Here is a 13040-nt window from a genome sequence, read left to right as displayed (position 1 = left end):
GGTGCTGATGTGGTGGAAAGTCCAGAGTGAAAGCCAAGTGGGACCTCGGGCGACACACAACATGCAGTCATGCTCTAGTTAACTGGAGTTCACCACAGGTTAAGTGGGCAATAACTTAACAGAAACTTCTGAAATATGTGTAAAGGGCCGGCAAGTTAACTGCACACTATTTGACAACTCACGTGTATCCTCAACTGTCATTTTGATGTCTGCTGGGTGGGCGATAGCTTTGTCTTTTCCAGTGAGGCTGACTCCTAAAACCTACAGAGCAGAACGAAGCCCGGCTGCACAGAGTAACCGTTTGCTCCGACCCCGGGGACTTCGGGGGAGACACTCTGCTGCTGTGCTCCAGACTGGGGAGTCCATTTTACTCCGGGCTACATGGTCCAGGCCACTGACTAGTGCACTGCTTCAGTGCCCACACTGCTCTCAGAGGAAGTGACCTCAATACATCCAATAACCCTGCTCGCACAAGCGCGACAGCTGTGGAAGATTGGAAACATACCAGGTTTCTTATCTCAGATTCAGCTAAAATGAGAGAGTAGATTGTTTTGGTGGTGTAAATGTCAAGGGAAGAATGACTCAAAGTTTTCTCATGCAGTTGATATCCAAATGACATCTTCAAAGGAAAAAAATAAATATTCAGCTGGCAACTGTTATTGAGGAAGTTAGATAAAATGTAATCACAATAAATAGTATCACAGGCACTACTTTATCTTGGGCATACAATGAAATACCAGTATGATGGTTCTACATGCAGAGTAAAAGTAATAATATATAATATAGATACAATTTAATTCATTTTTTGCTGCTAGCAACAAGCTACTGCATAGAGCGAAGCATTTAGCTTCCCCCAAGGGGCCAAAAGATCAGTTAATGCGGCTTTGAAATTACTGGAGATCCTAATAAAACTTCCAATGATCTGAAAGGAATATCAGGAGCAGGGTTACAAAATACTGTGTGATCTCTAAAGGTCTGGAACCAAAGAGGATAAGATGATGCTGTCTGTCGCTATCCTTACAGCTGCGGTCACCACCAGATGTTTTACAGTGAGTCGATCAGGACTGATAAAACGGACATTATACAGGTTATTCAATCTACATGAAGGCAGATCATCTGCCTATGGCCTCAATCCACAGGCACAAAGCACATTGTAGCTTCGTTGTGTTGTGACTGAACATACTGAGCCACAGGAGCTGATTGGTGCTGATTATATGGGCCTCTGGGACTGTGGGCACCACGGCCAGGTGATTGTGTGGGATCCTGCATTTGGCACTTGTTACTGTTGTTTTCCACAGAGATGCTAATCATCAAGCATGCGCTGGAGGCATGATTAAATGTCACACAGCTCCCTCTGTTTTGGCCCTCTCACTGTGAATAAACCTTTCCCCCCCACAGGCAGAGGTAGCCTGCAGTCTGCAGCAGGAACAGGCTGAGCTCCACAGAGCCACAGCTCCCCCTACAGGTCACACCCCAAAAGACAACAACAAGCAGGTCAGTGTGCAAACTTTTGTTTTACAGTTACACCATCCCAAACTGAGCCTTCGTGCAAATACATTTTGGATGGTAATTTCTTCAAAATGTTTATTTATTTGTCTGGGCAGTGGTAATTTAATTGTTGTTTAACTTTTCCCAAAACGCACGCCACCGTATGTTTGGCCTTAATTATTATACTATAGTTGCCTTAATTCCTTCTGTTTCTCTGATGTTAAATTCATCAAAACATGAACATCATCAATTGAACAGCGGTCTTGGAAAAGTGTGTGAAATAAATGAGGACAATACCGCCCTTGTGTGTTGTATTCAACTCTAAATGGAGATCTTGATCAGGGGGAAACTGAGTAATTACACATTTAACATTCTGATAAATATGCACACATTCAAAATATTAAAGTATTTCTGCAATCTACTTGTGTACTAACTGTACTCTAAAATAAAGCTTGAGAACAAAGGTTGACCCATGGCTGTACTGTTTCTGTGAAAGTATATTTCCTCTTCTTTTTCATTATTCTAGAAAATGCTAAATCTATATCAACATGTATGGGATATGATATAAAACCGATTCCCATGATTTTTCTTTCTTTCGATTATCTGCGAGGGATCGAGCTGGTGAGGCATGAGGAGTCTCAGGTGGGTTTTAAAAGAATATGGCTTTATTGACTCGAAAATTAAAGAACATATGAATTAAATTAGCAATTAACTTCTGGACCCAATTGTATTTGTATAGCCGCATATCCCACATCACACATTTGGCTCAGGGGCCTTTACAATCTAGGCAAAGAAAAATACTTTTTATATGTATTTCTTTGCCGTGACAAACTTTACCTTTTCAATACAAAGCAAAGGTTGCAATGTGACACCAAAAGACATTTAACGATAAAATGTTAAATCTAGACACAGAAGGCACATGATTAGAAACAAACCAAAGCTATACAGAAGTGAATTACTGTAAAAGTTACTTTTTCATGATAAAAACAATTCCATCGTGTTCCATCCCCTTATTCTGAATCTCATAATAGTGGGTCCCTTTTTTAGGTTGCTCATTAATTGTATTGTTAATGATTTGACCTCATGACTCCAATAATACCAACGCTCGGCCTGTTGCCCTCAGCTTCAAACCGCGATGCTCTCCGTACATCGCTAGTCGGCTTAGTCGGCGGAGACGACGTATGAGTTTCAACTTGTAACACGCTGTAGTGTTACAAGTTATGTTTATGTAACAAAGCTAGTTATATTTAAAAGAGAGCACGGTTGACATTAACTTGACTGACTAACGACAAAATCTAACATTTACGTTTTCTCCTGGACCTTGTGAAGCGCACAATACCCATTTACCCACAAAGATTCGAAACATCATATTAATATAAGAGTAGATCAAATCATTTGATAAAAACACAGACATCAGCAAAGCGAGCTCATCATAATTCCTTGTGATAATCAGACGGTTGCATTTTTCTGCCGCTCATTTTGTGCGTTGAATGTCTTCGCACACTCCAGTTCCGCCTTCACTTTACTCGCCTCGGGTCGTTCTTCTGGCTTCTCACGCAGCATTAACTCCATGATTCGGTTCTGCAAAAAAACAACTTCTACTGAGATCTTTGTACCAACAATGATAAATGCTGTCATATATGTCATATATATTGCTGAAGGAAACCGATATATTTTCAAAACAATGTCATATGTTCTGCTTTATATTTTCGACAGCAGCAGTCCTGTTTGACTCTTCAACTGTTGTCTGTCTCAAGTAAATCAGTTTGGATAATAAGAACATTGTAATCTACCTCTTGGAGAAAAGTCTGGGGAAAGTCTTTGGGGAGATTCTGACATCTGGCCTCCGTAAACATCTGGAATTCATGAAGTGATAAGAATAAAAGAAAGTGTTAGTTAGCCTGCAACATACTAATAATTCAAATGATATGTCTGTTGAATGTTACACATAAATACAATAAAAACAGTGTAACAATGTTACTTTCTGTTTATGAAGAACTCACCTTTGCTTTTTCGTGGCCAGTAGAGACTTTCCAAAAGAGTTCCAAGAAGATCAACCCCAAAGCAAATATGTCCACTTTCCGGTCATAGTTCTTCTTATTCTTTTGTGATAGGATGTAAACACAGTATGGATATCATTTCATTATTTATCATGAAATATTATCTAGTTATGCTCATGAGGCAAATTAAGTTTCAGCTTTCAGCTTAGTATTAACTGCTTGAATTTGAACTTCAATTTTCAAATCAATTTCTGTATGTCTTTGATTTAAACTTTTTAATGTCGCTGGAAACAGTAAAGACAGGTGAGACTGAGCTTTAGGGTTATATATATGGGAGCGTTGTTAAGTGGGAGGCATATAACTAGTTATGATCAGTCATATGCGCCTATTTAACAAAATATGGCAACATTTCATTTTACAAAAAAATCCATTTCTTCTTATTTTTATATCAAGATTTTTTTCCGTGTGCTTACGTAAGCTAGTGCTAACACATTTCATCCAATAATATTGTGTCATCATCCATCCAATCCAATCAATCTGCAACCTTTAGCGACTAGAGAGGCGTGAGTGAAGCCACAGTCCTCTGTGGAGCCATGTCGAGCTGCATTAAGCCCGCCCACTTTCAATCCAATCAAATGTGAATGATTTGGTTTAAATCCCTCTGGTTAATGTACACAGCTCAAATATTCCATTTTCCTGGGACTTTAAAACAATAATGCAATAGAATTCAAAGTGAAAGACCATCTCACTTGTTCAGGAGCCATGTAAGATACGGTTCCAGAATCCTTTGTTCTTTCAATCAAAGCATCTCCATCGTCATCTCTGGTGACCAGGCCAAAGTCTCCAATCTTCACTTCTCCACCCAGACCGAACAGGATGTTCGCAGGCTTTCCAATGAAATGCAAACACACAAAATGAAACAAATGAAAGGCAACAAATAAAAACATACCTGTGTTTGAAACCAGCATCAAATCCAAACAGTCAGCCTGTGGCTTTCATTGGCAGCGCTGTTAATGTTTATCCAGTTGATCACTTGTAGGTACAAACAACAATCTCATATATATATATATATATATATATATATATATATATATATATATATATATATATATATATACACACACACATATGTATATATATATACACACACATATGTATATATACACATATGTATATATATATATATACATACATACATATATATATATATATATATATATACACACACATATATATATATACATATATATACATATATATACATATATATATATATATATATATATATATATATAATGCTCTCAAATTAATTTTGTTATTCTATTTACATTTTCTCTTTGATTCTTCACTGTAGACCTTATTCCTTATTATTGTCAATTATTATTTAGTAATTTGATAATTATTCATTTGAATGAATGTTCGGAGGTTTCAAAACCTGATGGTCTAAAGGAATAATATTCTGGCAGGGGAATTATTGAATACTGGCCTTAACAGATGGCCAGACTTTTAACATATTGAGTAAATAAATAATCAATCGACATCATACAAACATTTAAGAGGCAGAAACATAATAGGGAAGAAAATTCTTATTGGTTTAACTTAAACTTCCTGCTTGAATGGAAGACCTCGTCAATGAAAGCCACCATCTATCTGACTCTTGTCTGCTGTCTCCACATCAGTGCAGAGGAATAGATAATAGAGAATGTTGTACAAAAGTACAATAAGTAAAATAAACACAAAAGTCTATAATGTTCTGAACTGTATACTGGAAGATCTAGCCTAATACATGGAATAGGAATGTGTTCATTGCTAAATAGTGATGAGGGGCAAAGGTGTAGTATGGGGTGTAGAACAATATACTGGTTCTATGGTATCTGCCATCTGACCAGCTTCACTACTGGTTTGCACCAGGATGTGTCTCAGGTTGCTGGCTGGGCCTCGACAGGGTAAACTGGACGACGTATCAGATACTTAAACACCTACAGGTACACACAGGTAGCGTCGATATAGACTTCGCCTCAAACATACATAAGTGGGTATTTTGCACACTGTATACTCTGAAAAGTCTGGTCTCACCTTAAGGTCCCTGTGGATGTGCTTCTTGGAGTGAATATATTCGACTCCACTGACTATTTGCTGAGCAATGCTTAGGCCTTCTTCTCTTCTCTTGGAGTCTTGCAGAGACTGGGTGTTTTTCTCTTCAATCCACTCTTTTAGTGTCTTTGTGTCACATAACTCCATCTGAATATAGAGGTACTTGGCCGATGAATTATTTGGAGACCTAAGAAAGAAAGGAGAAAGAAAGAAAATGGAATCACTCTCCTTTAAAGTGGCAAAGTTTTTTTTTTTTCCTTTAGTCGATCATTATGAAGTAAATGTCGATTGTGTAATGTAATGGCTATAGAAAAATGGCACTGTCTGCATTTAGGTTGGTTCCCTATAAGCTTCACTTTCACTATGCAAGTCTGTTTGCCACTGGGTACGATCTACAGGGAAACTGTACCCGTCAAAAGAAAAAGAACCCCATTGACAGAGGATGCAAAAGAGGCGAAGATGGAGAGGGATAAAAACAAGTGCAAACCTTGGACGAGCATTCACTCACTCAGAGGGTGCTTCGGGGAAAAGTGGTCTGTTTCCATTTGAACTTGAAATAAAAAGTGAAGACTGAAGGTAAGTGCTTGGGACTTACGGAAAAGAGCTGTAACCAGCTGAACTGTCAGTTGAATCAGAATCCCCCTGGTATTCTGAATGCTCCAGCCAAGATACGTAGTATCTGACGATATTAGGGTGGAGGAGGTCTGATAATGTCCCCACCTCTCGAAGAGATTTCCTGAAGAGAATAACAAATAAAGAGTCATTAACAAAGTAATTAGCAGGAATGTAATACTACTAAATATGGCACAATGCACACTGGAGCCATACACCTTACTCTTCAAGGCAGACAACCTTTACAGCAAAATCCTTCTCCAGCAATTTGTGTCTTGCTTTGTAAACACGACCAAAGGCTCCAATGCCAAGATACTCCATGGAATCAAAGTCTAAAGTAAACCTGTTGAGATTAACGTTATTTTTAGGCAAAAAATGTCAACAAATGTTTCCGTCTTCTTGATTGTACAACAATTATTTTGAGAAGTTTAAGACCATAAAACACATGCTGCAGTGCAAATGAATATTGTTTCTTTCATACCTTGACTCGATGGATGTTTCATTCTGACTATTTCCGGTATTCTGGTCTTTGACAGCATCCTTAGAGAATAAAGGAATAAATGGATTTAAAAGTTGTACCCGCTCGGATTATTAAGTTGTATATTCTTAAGAACTAGAACATACCAAAACAACCAAGTTGCATATCGTCTTTTATTGTGATATAAAGTGCAGACCTGATTCTTGGAAGAGTTGGATGAATCTGTGAATATGTTTGAGCCTCGTGTTCCAATTGCTGATGATGATGATTCATTAGACTCCCTTGAGGAATATAATGTGAGACATGAGTACAGCTTTCTCTTTATTGAACATACAAGAACATGGCTTGCTCCTAATGACAATAAGTGCCTTACGGGGCAGTTAATATGGATGCTCCATCATCCTCGGTTGATCTGACAGACACCTGCAACACACAGAAAAGGCATAATGTTAGACATCACATAATAAAAAGACCATTTCCTGGAACTAAAATACAGAAGTACAATCACTCAAATTTAAAAAGAAAATTACTTGCTTGATTGTTTTATGGGAAGGGCTTTCAAAATATAAGCACGTAGGTTGTGGTAAATATGGCCTGTGAGCCATACATTTAGATCTCGACTGCGATGAAACTTCTACTTTTCTGACAGGTGGTCATAATAAACTGGCAACCGCATGTATATTTAATGATTTAAAGAAGTACAAAACATGGTATACCTGTCTGTCCCAGTCGGGCTGTTCTTGGAGTGCAGACCAAGCCAGCTGAGCTGCATTTTGTTTGGCTTTCTTGACAGACTTACCCTCACCCACAGGGTAGTCCTTTTTGTCAATTATTACTTTGAAGAAAAATCTGTGTTGTGTTTTGAAAAAGAGGAAATTATTTGGATCATTGTTTAAACATTTTGAATATTGCCCAAAGATGAAAATAAGTCAAGAATTAGAACAGAGTGTATATGCAGTGTCTCTTCAGAGGTTCAGGTTCATACTTACTGACGCTTATCAGGTGTGCCACGTCTCTCCTCTTCAACGTATGATTGGCTGCGGTTTGTTTGCTGACAGTAGTGGTTAATATAGCCAATGAAATTTGTCTCGGCACAGCTATTGTCCTGAAAGTTCACACGAGTGCCGTGATTTGGTTTTCCCAACTTTGGAATACTACATTTCACACATGCAGGTCAATAAAAAGGTTAAATAATCTTACAGGATCAATAGTTCCCTCAGACAGGATGCTGAGGGCATTTTCAGCTGCTTTCAGTTTGGCTTCCTTCTTGTTCTTCCCCACACCATCATACGTCTTACCATCCAGGATGACTCTCATTGTAAATCTGAGGATAAATGATACAACTTTGTTAAACAGGAAAGGTAACATGGGAATGTCGTGTGAGGTTGCATCACAAAGACAAGAATCGGCATGTGAGGTTGATAACTTTATTAACCACACCTCGGACTGTCATGGAAACTAATGTCAATAAGCTAGAAACAAATTCTTAATTGTATTACATGAGAACTATATACCATTAAATTAAGAAACTGGTTGTATTTTCTAATATTTTACCACTGGTGTCAAAACAATTATTTTTCAATATCTAACCCGATGCTGCTGACAGAGTTCAGTAAATATTGAGGTTCAACACCATGAACAGCATGCATATATTTGTCTTTTTTAAAGTGAAAAGATATAGTGTACTTATTGCTATACCGACTGTATACGTGCTTGTAACATAGTAACAGCTGACAAACCACGATTGGCCTAAACACCTGTTTACTATTTTTTAAACAAACGGGAGAAAATAATACCCTCGCATTAAACATGTCCTTCTTAAGTCCCGCATCTCTTCAAACCCTTTATCATATCGCAGCAGAGAAAATGTTCAACTCACGTCCGAATGTGGTCGAGGCCGTCACATCCAACGTCCTCGTATCTCAGATCTAAACGCGCTTTCTGCGCATACTCGTTTAGTTTAGCTACGGCCATTATTAATAACGCAACAGTCACAATTCAACAGAGAGTAACTCTCAGAATACTCACTAACGATATATTATCGCCTTTGTTTTTATTTTAACTCTACTTCCACGGACGACCGGGCTGTTTTAATTCAGACTCACTAAGTTTCGTTTTCTCCGTAATCAGTCACACAGCGTGGCACCTTCACGTGCTGTCGGAAATATTAAAACTGTGTGGATGGAAACTCACTGGGGATAAATTGAAACCATAGATTGTAACACGGGGTAAAGTGTTAGTAATTTATAGTAAAAGTGATGTTTGTTTGTGCCATTATAGCTGGAAGCTGTTCATCTTGTCTGTCAATAATTGTTTTGACAGATTCTTTCATTTTAAAAATGTACAGTGTGTAGCATTTAGGAATGGAATATAATAAATATATTTTCTTCAATCACCTTAGATGTGTTACCTTAGAATGAGGTAGTTATATGTAATGTATTGTAAGCTAGAGAACGCTAACCTTTCCCTAAATGATCGTTCCCTAAATAATTCCTACATTTAGGGAACAATTTAGAGAACATGGGGTCGACTGTGGGTCAGTGGTTAGCAGGTCCGTCTTTCAATCAGGGGGTTGGCAGTTCAATACCCACCCTAGTCTATGTGTCCTTGAGCAAGACACTTAACCCTGAACTGTTGCCTGTAGCTGTTCTATGGTATGTTAATGTAACATGGTTGTAAGTCGCTTTGGATAAAAGCGTCAGCTGAATGTAATGTAATAATAACAAAAATGTCCCTACATTTTCCCCCTCACTCTCAACCATCATCAGCTTTGCCTTTAACACCATCATCCCGTGTCTGCTGCAGGACAAGCTCTCTCAGCTGCACGTGCCCGACTCCACCTGCAAGTGGACAGGAAGCAGCACGTGAAGCTGGGAAAACATGTCTCAGCCTCTCGGTCCATCAGCACCAGTTCCCCCCAAGGTTGCGTTCTCTCCCCATCAGGTCTTTGGCGAATAAGACGGACAAGCATATGTTTCACGGAGACCTGGCTGCACGAAGACTTTCCGGATCACAGTGCGTCGGTGCCTGGCTTCATGACTGTTCGGGCTGACAGAGACGCTATACATGACCGTGTGTGAAGGAGCACTTCTGTAGTCCGAATATTGAACTGTTAGCCGTGGGGATGCCTCCGTATTATTTGCAGAGGGAGTTCATGTCCGGCCTTTATTGTCGCCATTTACGTGCCTCCATCAGCTGACGCCGACGAATCAGTGGACACCATCCAATCTACTGTGTCTGGACTGCTGAGTCAACATCCTGGTGCATTTTTGGCAATCGCTGGTGACTTTAACCACACCAGCCTGGATAAAGCCCTGCCGACTTTTCACCAGTATGTTGACTGCCCCACACAAAACAATACAATGCTGGACCTACTGTATGCAAATGCCAAGGATGCATACAGTGCCACTGCTTTTTCCTTCCTTGGCAGGTCTGATCACGACCTGGTCCTGTTGACACCCAAGTATGTTCCTCTAGTGCAGAGGCTCCCTGTGACCACCATGACTGTTGGGAGACTGTGGGTCAGTGGTTAGCAGGTCCATCTTTCAGTCAGGGGGTTGGCGGTTCAATCCCCACCCTATAGTCCGATGTGTCCTTGAGCAAGACACTTAACCCTGACTTGTTCCATGTAGCTATGTCATATTTGATGCCCTATAAATACAATAACAGTGTTTTTAAACCTCTACAGTAATTGTTAACACATACCACAGATATCCCGCGACTTTTAAGACATTCCGGCATTCAAATAATCATTTTACACGGAGAAACCACCACACAAATCTGTATTTTTCGAACAGGCCTCTTAACATTGTGAACTGTTAAACTTTAAACTTAACGAGTTTCACCAATTTCTCAACTGAGAACGCTTTAAAAGTCAAGTCAGTAGTTGTGTTGTCCAACGAGATTCAAGTGTAGCTTTTAGCTAGCAGTCAACAGCTCAAAGAGTTAGCTTCACAGTTTCGGTCAACAAGAGGGTTCAAGCTCGTGTCTAAGTCAAAATGCAAAGGGGACGAATCACAACGTTCGGCTGTTTTTATAGCCTGGGCCGGGTTACCATGGCAATTATTGATGGGCGTGGTCACGCAAGACGCAAAGAGAGAAGTTTTAATTATTTTCTGTTATTTATACTGCAGCAGATCATTAATGTCATAAAAGCTCAATTGTTACGGTTTCAGGCAAAGTGGTCAGTATCTGTGGCTGCAGTATAGGCCTACCTTGAAAAATGTATTTGTTTTGTGTGTGTCAAAGCATTACCATCAAAAAGACCACTTTGGGAAAAAAGAATGACCCAGCCTTCTGCCTAAATGGTTTTAGTAATTGAAAAAAATGCCATTGAAAGCTTTAATGGCCATCAAGTGAGTTGCCATCGTGCTGTAACAACAAATGCATTGGAGAAAAGGCCAGTTTACACCCAACTACTAAGTGCAATGGCTAAAACACAGCAGGAGGCAAGGCACTGTCGAATAAAAAGTTTGATAGATTTATTTAAAATGTTCTAATTTCTTTTGTCTTTTTTCACTACACAACTGGTAAAAGTTTTTTTTATATATATTTTGGATATAGAATATACTGTTACACTATAATAATAATAATAATAATAATAATAATAATAATAATAATAATAATAATGCATTTAATTTATATAGCGTTTTTCATAATACTCAAAGACACTTCACATAATTAAAACATCCTAAAAGCTAAAAATAAATAAATAAGAATAGCTAAAATACAGGTAAAACAAATAAATAGGGACTTTCTGAGTTGCTCGGACCCTGATAAGAAAACAAAAACAAAAACAAACAATCACACATTAAAAGCAGTTCTGAACAGGTGGGTTTTGATTTGCGATTTGAATGTGGAAAGATCAGTGCAGTCTCGGATGAGTTTGGGGAGAGAGTTCCAGAGGGAGGGGGCAGATATGGAGAAGGCTCTGTCCCCCCACGTCCGGTGCTTGGTCCTATGTGGGATGGACAGGAGATTGGCATCAGAGGAGCAGAGCTGACGGGATGGATTGTGGTGGTGGAGCAGGTCGGTGAGGTAGGAGGGGGCCTGATTATGGAGGGCTTTGTGAGTGAGGAGAAGGATTTTGTATTGGATCCGTTGTGGGACGGGGAGCCAGTGAAGGCTCTGGAGAACAGGGGTGATGTGATCACGGGAACGGGAGTGGGTGAGCAGGCGAGCAGCAGAGTTCTGGATGTATTGTTTGTTTAGGATTTTGGAAGATGTGCCATAAAGAATACTATTGCAATAGTCAATTCTGGAGGTGATGAAGGCGTGGATTAAAGTTTCAGCAGCAGATGAGGAAAGTGATGGGCGGAGACGGGCAATGTTTTTTAGGTGGAAGAAGGAGGTTCTGGTGATTTGTTTGATGTGATGTTCAAATGAGAGGTTGCTGTCAAACATGACTCCGAGGTTGCGGATGTGAGGGGAGGGAGACAGAGTGGAGTTGTCAATGGTGAGGCAGAAGTTGTGACTGGTTTTGGTGAGAGATTTGGGGCCGATGATGATCATATCCGATTTATCACAGTTGAGTTTGAGAAAATTGGTTTGCATCCATGATTTAATGGCAGTTTGTCAGAGTGGAGTGAGTAGTAGTGGTAATGGCTTTTGTGGAGATGTAGAGCTGGACATCATCGGCGTAGCAGTGGAAGAGGAGACCGTGATGACGTATGATGTTTCCAAGAGGGAGCAGGTAGAGGATGAACAGAAGAGGACCAAGCACCAAACCCTGGGGGACGCCCTGAGACAGAGGAGCAGTGGAGGAGGTGCAGTTGTTGATGCTGATGAATTGTTGTCTGTTTGTTAGATATGATTTGAGCTAGGAGAGAGCAGTTCCGGTGATGTTGAGGGACGATTCGAGGCGGGAGAAAAGGATGTTGTGGTTGATGGTGTCTTCATGACTGTTCGGGCTGACAGAGACGCTATACATGACCGTGTGTGTGAAGGAGCACTTCTGTAGTCCGAATATTGAACTGTTAGCCGTGGGGATGCCTCCGTATTATTTGCAGAGGGAGTTCATGTCCGGCCTTTATTGTCGCCATTTACGTGCCTCCATCAGCTGACGCCGACGAATCAGTGGACACCATCCAATCTACTGTGTCTGGACTGCTGAGTCAACATCCTGGTGCATTTTTGGCAATCGCTGGTGACTTTAACCACACCAGCCTGGATAAAGCCCCTGCCGACTTTTCACCAGTATGTTGACTGCCCCACACAAAACAATACAATGCTGGACCTACTGTATGCAGGAGAGAGCAGTTCCGGTGATGTTGAGGGACGATTCGAGGCGGGAGAAAAGGATGTTGTGGTTGATGGTGTCGAAGGCTGCAGTGAGATCCAGGAGAAGGAGAATGTTGAGGTGGCCAGAT

At 40.1% G+C, this 13040-nt stretch overlaps 1 protein-coding gene across 1 annotated transcript; it reads right to left on the bottom strand.

Moving 5' to 3' along the window:
• Window positions 1-2131: 2131 nt before the first annotated feature.
• LOC117744491 (interferon-induced, double-stranded RNA-activated protein kinase-like) lies at window positions 2132-8811 on the bottom strand. Its single transcript, XM_034552825.1, has 14 exons — window positions 8552-8811; window positions 7873-7996; window positions 7662-7777; window positions 7389-7521; window positions 7046-7095; window positions 6869-6953; window positions 6676-6734; window positions 6418-6537; window positions 6178-6318; window positions 5565-5769; window positions 4238-4375; window positions 3492-3590; window positions 3282-3344; window positions 2132-3069 (listed from the first exon to the last, which is right to left on the bottom strand). Exons 1-14 carry the CDS (start codon window positions 8644-8646, stop codon window positions 2938-2940), a joined length of 1560 nt encoding a protein of 519 aa, XP_034408716.1. The 5' UTR covers window positions 8647-8811; the 3' UTR covers window positions 2132-2937.
• Window positions 8812-13040: the final 4229 nt, after the last annotated feature.

This window comes from Cyclopterus lumpus, chromosome 15 (genome assembly GCF_009769545.1).
Source record: "Cyclopterus lumpus isolate fCycLum1 chromosome 15, fCycLum1.pri, whole genome shotgun sequence".
Lineage (NCBI taxonomy): Eukaryota > Metazoa > Chordata > Actinopteri > Perciformes > Cyclopteridae > Cyclopterus > Cyclopterus lumpus.
Note: the sequence above shows the minus strand (reverse complement) of the source record. Positions and strands in the feature narration are given on the sequence as shown.

Coding starts and splice junctions, on each gene's coding strand:
- LOC117744491 (XM_034552825.1), bottom strand. CDS start 8,646: ATGGCCGTAGCTAAACTAAACGAGTATGCGCAGAAAGCGCGTTTAGAT. Junction 7,522..7,661: donor GGCACACCTGATAAGCGTCA/GTAAGTATGAAC, acceptor AACACAACACAG/ATTTTTCTTCAAAGTAATAA. Junction 3,591..4,237: donor CTTACATGGCTCCTGAACAA/GTGAGATGGTCT, acceptor CTATCACAAAAG/AATAAGAAGAACTATGACCG.